Raw genomic sequence first — 7,411 nt, 5'->3', positions numbered from 1 at the left:
TCTCCAAGCAAAGAGATCAAGGCATCTTTGACTTTTCAACTTTTCATGGATGAGAGAATATTTTTCAAAAGAAATCTATCCAAAGTCAAATCCCAAAAATGCCCTTGAAATTTGGAGGAGAGAGAGTGTGTAATGACTGGGATTCTCTTCAAGAATTAATTAAATTCCCATTCTGTCCTTCAAAAACTTTAGAGCATGAGATGCTTTTGTAGGCCTCACTGTTGCATTCCTTGCAAAAAAATCACCCAAACTAGACTCAAATTTTGTCCAATTTGGAATTCGGGAGCCCATGATATCTCAAGTTGAAGTTGGACTGCTCCAGAGCCTTCCAAATGGAATCTTTCGACTAACAGAAAAGATAACTTTTGATAATTGCAATATGGCCCCTCAAATCCAAACTTTTTCTTTACTTTGTCCCCGACCAAATTTTGATAATTACAAACAAATCCCTGCATGCCATTTTTGCGCGTCGTTACGTAAACGGCCGTAACTTCTTCATTTCAACTCGGAATCAAGTGCCATTTGAACCGTTGCAAAGCTGCTTGAAGGGCTACGCATCCATACTATTAACACTTCAAAATTATGCTAAGAAGCCCACTGTACTCACGTTCAAATTTGACTAATTGGCTGATTCTTTTAGTGCTCAATCCAAACTTTATTTTCTCGACTCCTGGGCGCTTCCGACTACTACCAAACACCACTAAACAGCTTAAAAATGGCTCGTTAGCATCATTTGCTCCATTTTCACTAGAATTCACTTAAAACCTGAAAACACAAACAAAAACCTCGAGTAGCTCCGTTCCAAGTATAAAAATGCATGGTTTATGGCCCTAAAATTTCACACATAAATGTGCTCATCATTAGACTGATGGGTTTAACCCACACCAGCTTCTATGTACGTTCTATGATATCTTAAAGACTAGAGCAGGTTAACTTAAAGAATTTCAGAGCTCCGGAGGTTCTAACCAAAGAATTGGTGACCCTTTCGTCCGAATTATGGCTGAATTATGTTTTGAACAAGTGATGACGGTCTAACATTCTGTCTCTTTTTGCTCCCCTTTTCCATGTAATCCAAAATTTTAAAAGAAAGAATGTATCGGTTCTGGGAATTGTGTCTCTATAAGGAAGAAAGAAAATTTTATTAACATCCATGTTTGTTTATCTAACAATATGCAAAAAAAGAAAAAAAAAAAGAAAATATATACATATAAACACAAAAATTAATGATGAAGAATCTGTTTACAAGAGAACTGGGGGAAGGGGCTCATAGGTCCAAATCCTCGGCCAAGAGGCTGCCATGTACACCACCACTCCTAGATCTGCCCTCTATAATCGGAGGGTCTCTATCTCCAGTCTGGCCTCCACCAGGTCAGCTTGATATCTCTCAGACTCAGCCCGTTATCTCTTAGCCTGGTCCCTCTATAAAAGAAAAAGAAATTTTGAGCCAACTGGTAAAATAAGAAAGAAAAAAGAAGGGGTTAAGAAGAACCCATCTAAAGCCTTACCCAGTACTGGGTCAACTCGACCTTCACAATGATGGCCTATCCATGCTGCACATCTTGCGCCGCATGTCGGCGTATCTCACGGCACTAACATGAAACTCCAACAAGTTAGCCTTAAAAAGAAAAAAGGGGAGAAGGAAAGGAAGAGGAGTGGAGGGTCAGAATTCTTACCCCATCGTACGGAAGAGTACGGAAGAGGAAGGCCAAGCTCACCATCAGGGGCCTGGGGAGGAGGTAGTATTATGTCAGGCCTCTTGGGCTCAGTCGACCGGATAGTCCATGAGCAATAACCCTCGATATGGTCATCCATATCAGCTATCCAACAACGGGGCTCCCCCATAAGGTCCCAACCTCCGAATGACCAGCGGCGGTCCAAGAAGCATGGGACAATGGCCCACCACCAAAACTCCCAAGGAAGAGGGGACGACCGAGGTACTGCAAGGAAGAGATCAGGATAATCACAATAATAATATAAAAGAGAGAAAGGAGACAAGAGAAGGTGTAAGTTGCTACCTGAGGCCCCCCTGTGGTGAGAGGGAAGCAGATGGTCTCCCTAATCAGGAAGGCACCATAGTGTTATACCCAATAGATCACTGAGAGGGGGGATGAATCAGTGATGCCTAAAATCGTTCCCTCATGTGCCACTCTCGTCAACAAATACCTGAAAGCACAAACACAATCCACAAGGCACACAAAGAATTACATGGTTCACCAGAAGGCTTTGTCCATGGTGCAATGAACACTCAAGCACAGACTCAAAAGGTGGCCTGCATGTACTCACCCCTTACAAAAATTCAACACAGAACCCACTATGTTTGGAGCTACAACCCCAAAGACACTAGTCATGCACCCACGTAATAGTGTTTACAACCAATCACCAATAAATCAAGGTTTACAATGAAAACACCAATAAATCAAGGTTTACAATGAAAATCCTTAATACATGATGTCTACCCAGGTCCCAAAGAAAACATATAACCCTCTTTATAATTACTCTCAAAAAATCGAAGAGGAACAGCATGAATCCATGGCAGCATATAATTGAACAATCTGATATTACTTCTTACAGTACCAAAATTTCTGTAAAACAATAGCAGCACCATTGCACCATTCGATCATGATATCGGCAAGTAAAATCAAATCATCAAGGGAAAGTAATGGCAGTAGCAATAATACCTCTTCTCAACGTGCACCTCTTGGATGACAGTAGCAATAATAGAAAACCTAAGGCTGCCTCCTCTGTACTCAGATTTTCAACTCCACATGACAGCAAGTCCTCTCTATCTTCTTAGATATGGGCAGCAACAAGGTGGACTTGATTTCAGGATAGTAAGACATGCAACACCTTCCTTCTATCAAATATAGTCGAGTAATTCCTCTTTAACTTTTGCAAACAGCACCTCCTTCCTTTCAAATCTGGACAGCAGTAGTAGCTTGGAGATCATCAATATATTATGTAACACAGTAGCAGCACCCTTCAAATCTCTTGGCAGTAAGCTTCATCAACCCTTAATAAGCACGGACCAAATCTCTCGATCAAGCTTCTCTCTTGAATACCAATATGATGCCTTCTAACAAAACCATGACAACAACCACCATAATTCTCAGATCTTCTTTTAGTTATGCCACTTCACATACTCCCAAACGGCTGCTCTATTTCTCACTCTACAGTAGAAGAGATTACCTTTTTGCGTACTGCAGCCCCTCTTTTTATATGGACACAGATAGGCAGCACAACTTCTACGAGAGAAAGAAGAAACTTAAGAGTTTCCATTCTATGTGCAAACTTGGGCCACAAGGTTATTCTAATTTTGGAAACCTTGATTTAAAAGAATCATATCCTTTCTCTAACTGTATCGGATCTGTATTAGAGAATAAGAAGAGTCCAATATGATAGAGAATTCTATTTTTGCATATATAGGATTCCAATCCTAATTCAACTTCTTCTCCTTTTTATTTTCTTAATTCCACAAAATAGATTATATCCAACCCACGAGGGAGAGTTTCTAATTTCATGGTACTTCTTGTCCATCATGCCAGCTGTCCAAATTAGCATATAAGAATTCTGAAATTTGCCCAAGACTCCTCCTCCTAAATTGCATGTAGAGTCCTTGTTTAACATGTCTGCTGCCTTCTCCTTTTTTATTAATGTTTAAACCAACTCAATAGCTATGCAATCTGCTATCTACGCATAAGATTTATCTCCAACACTTGTTGAACTTATGTGCATGAAGAATCCTTGAAGGGCATGTGGCAGCTTCTTTTTCCCCTTTTTATTTCATGATAATGCATTGCTGTTGTCCATCATCTTATACACTGCATCAGGGCATCATACGGGCAGTAGCTATGTTTATATTCAACTAATGTGCATGTGCTGCTGACATCATCATTCCATTTGAGCTATCATCAATCCACAAAAATAGAATTGGTTTTGTTCAAACTGAGCCACTTAGAAATTGAACCAATACACTTGGTCCTCAATTTAACCAGTCCATTAAATGTACCAATTAAATGTAGACATTTTGGCAATGTTGACACTAATTACAATACATGTGTTGCAAATATGTTGCTCAACACATAGATAACAAACTCCCCCTTTGGAATTGGTGGCAACACATACAACTTCAAATATCACACATTGCCAAAACTCCCCCTAGTTGAGATAACTTGAAGTTGCCTCTCTCCCCTTTCGTCAACAATTTCAAGAGAAGATTCATACCTTGGGAAATAGCTTCGTTGGGTTCCACCTTAACCAACTGAAGTGGAGGAGCAAAATCGTCAAGCAATAAACTCGAGCTCCCCCTTTCCCATGCGCCTAAGCGCCTCAATGCTGGGGAAGGATAACCACACCCAATTTTTTATGAAGATACTCAAAGGCATCCTTGGGTAATGGTTTGGTGAATATATTGGCAACTTGCTCCTTAGTTGGAACAAAATCTAATTGAACATCACCATCAGTAACTTTCTCTCATAGGAAATGATAACAAATGGAAATATGTTTCGTACGAGAATGCATGATAGGATTTTTTGAGATACTTATGGCACTTGTATTGTCACAAAATATTGAAATGGGTCGTACGTGCTCAACACATAGATCCTTCAGCATCTGTAGCATCCATAAGATCTGTGTACGACATAATGTTGCCACTATGTACTCTACCTCTGCCGTTGATAGAGATACCGATTCTTGCTTCTTACTGTGCCACGCAACCAAATTGTTGCCTAAGTAGAAAGCTCCACCACTAGTACTCTTACGATCATCTACACTGCCTGCCCAATCTCCATGTGAGTATGCAGTAAGTGTGAAGTCACTCCCCCTGAGGTACCATAAACCGTGCTCCATGGTCTCTCTAAGATATCGAAATATCCGCTTAACTGCTGCAACATGTGACTCCTTTGGATTGGCTTGATAGCATGCAACCATGCATACAACTTGCAAGATATCTAGTCGTGATGCAGTCAGGTACAATAAACTCCCGATCATGGATCCATACATTATCTGATCAACTAAAGGTGACTCATCATCCTTGCTGAACTTGCATCCTATCACCATAGGTGTACTCACCGGCTTACAATCTTCCATCTGTCTCTTTCACGTACTTGATTTGAGAAATGAATATGCCATCTTTCATCTGACGAATCTGCAAACCAAGAAAATAAGATAACTCACCGATCATGGACATCTCGAACTCTGTTTTCATCCTTTCTGCAAAGGCCTTACACAACTCCTCCATGTGGCCTCCAAAAATGATGTCATCCACGTAGACTACCACAACTATCTAATTGTCGTTCTCGGACTTGATGTAGAGCTTACTATCCACGAACCCTTTCTTGAATTCCAACTGACATAGATAGGTATCCAAGCATGAATACTATGCTCTTGGTGCTTGTTTTAGTCCATGTAGTGCTTTCTTCAGTCTACACACCATGGTAGGATCTTCACTCAATTGGAATCCATCTGGTTGCTCGATATAAACTTCCTCCTCGAGCATCCCATTCAAGAATGCTGACTTGACGTCCAATTGATATACTCTGAAACCTCGATGCACTGCCAAAGCTAGGAACAATCTGATAGCCTCCATTCTTGCAATTGGAGCAAAGGTTTCTCCAAAATCAATGTCTTCTACCTGCGCATAGCCCTTGCATACCAATCTTGCTGTGTTTCTCACTACTTGGCCATCTTCATTTAGCTTGTTTCTGAAGACCCACTTTGTACCAATAATATTCTTATTAATTGGTCTTGGTACTAAAGTCTAAGTCTTGTTCTTCTCTATCTGAACAAGCTCCTCTTCCATTGCTTTCACCCAACTTGTATCTTGTATTGGCTCTGCAACTGATTTGGGCTCTACAAGAGACAACATAGAGTAGGTGTTAGCAGTCTTCATCCTCCTGGTTTGAACGCCGACACTTGGGTCACCAATGATTTGCTGCCTTGGATGATTCTTCTGCCATTTGTTGGGGGTAACTGAAGTGTCTTCTATCTATTCTTCTGAGTCTTCATCTGCTGGTTCAACTGACTCAGGTGTATTGTCCTCCTTGATTTCACTATCGTCAGGGTCATCGGTGAAATCCTCGAACATTGGTAGCTCTCTGGTGGGGTCTTTGGATGCTGCCCTCTTCTCATCAATAGTGACATCAGCACTTTCAATAAGCTTCTTCAGTCTTTTGTTGTAGCACCTATATGCCTTGCTCTGACTGGAGTAACCTAAGAAAATGCCTTCATCAGCTCGATCTATAAATTTCCCCAAATTTTGATCTAGCCTCTTTATGTAGCATCGACTATCAAACACTCTTAAGTGCTTAATAGTTGCCTTCCTCCCAAACCATAGCTCATAGGGTGTTTTGCTCTCATGGGGTCTGAGCATGCATCTGTTCCGTATGTAAACAGCAGTGTGGACTGCTTCCTTCCAAAATACGGTAAAAACATTGCTCTCATTCATCATTGTGCGAGCCATCTCTTGTACTATTCTATTTTTTCTTTCGACTACTTCATTTTGTTTAGGTTTCTTGAATGCTGAAAATTGTCTTCTGATACCGTGCTCGTTGCAATAGTCTGTGAACTCATCTAGAATGAATTCACCACCTTTGTAACATCTCAAGCACTTGATCCTTTTGCAAATCATGTTCTCAGCCTGATTTTTGAAGATCTGGAACCGATGTAATGCCTCTGACTTGTGTCTCATGAATAGTACCCATGTCATTCTAGAATAATCATCAATACAAAGCATGAAGTACCTATCACCGTTCAAGCTTTGTGTCCTCATGGGTCCACACAAGTCAGTGTGTACCAACTATAGTGGCTCTGTACTATAGTGTTCCTTTGCCTTGTGAGTCACTCTGGCCTGCTTGCCTTTCTGTCATGAGCTACAAATAGACTCTACAGGTTTGCTGATTTTTGGCATGTCTCTTACTGCATTCTTCGAACTGATCTTGACTAGGTTATCAAAGCCGATATGACCTAGCCTTTTGTACCATAGCTAGTTTTCATCCTATTGTCCAAATAAATAAGAACCTTCCATTTCATCAGTCAACATGTAAAGGTTTCAGAAGTTCTCGTACCTGCTGCTACGAGCTTGCCGTTGCTTGATTTCCTGACTCACATCCATAGGCATTGAAGATGACATCATGCCCTTTATCATAGATCTGACTGATATTGAGCAAGTTATGTCTCAACCCTATCACATAGAGAACATCATGGCACTTTGCTTTTTTTCCAAAATTGACTGTGCCTTTGCCAACTATTTTTCCTCCATCATTATTGTCGAACCGGACAGAGCTTCCATCATACTACAGGTACTTCTCGAACATTTCTTTGTTACCTGTCATATGACATGAACAACCACTATCGAGAAGCCAGGGCATTGGCTTGTTCTGAGCTTTGAGAGCTGTCTTTACTACCATAGAACTGT

The 7,411-nt window shown here is 40.8% G+C and overlaps 1 protein-coding gene across 1 annotated transcript; it reads right to left on the bottom strand.

Moving 5' to 3' along the window:
* Positions 1-1,817: 1,817 nt before the first annotated feature.
* LOC122665606 (secreted RxLR effector protein 161-like) lies at positions 1,818-5,055 on the bottom strand. The gene is made up of 2 exons (XM_043861761.1): positions 4,582-5,055; positions 1,818-1,937 (listed from the first exon to the last, which is right to left on the bottom strand). The coding sequence occupies exons 1-2, from the start codon at positions 5,053-5,055 to the stop codon at positions 1,818-1,820; spliced, it is 594 nt and encodes a 197-aa protein (XP_043717696.1).
* Between the last annotated feature and the right edge of the window lie 2,356 nt (positions 5,056-7,411).

Source organism: Telopea speciosissima, chromosome 6, assembly GCF_018873765.1.
Source record: "Telopea speciosissima isolate NSW1024214 ecotype Mountain lineage chromosome 6, Tspe_v1, whole genome shotgun sequence".
In the NCBI taxonomy this organism is placed as follows: Eukaryota; Viridiplantae; Streptophyta; class Magnoliopsida; order Proteales; family Proteaceae; genus Telopea; species Telopea speciosissima.
This window is presented reverse-complemented; position numbering and strand designations above follow the sequence as displayed.

Coding starts and splice junctions, on each gene's coding strand:
- LOC122665606 (XM_043861761.1), bottom strand. CDS start 5,055: ATGGTGATAGGATGCAAGTTCAGCAAGGATGATGAGTCACCTTTAGTT. Junction 1,938..4,581: donor AGGATCTATGTGTTGAGCAC/GTACGACCCATT, acceptor TCTTCCTTGCAG/TACCTCGGTCGTCCCCTCTT.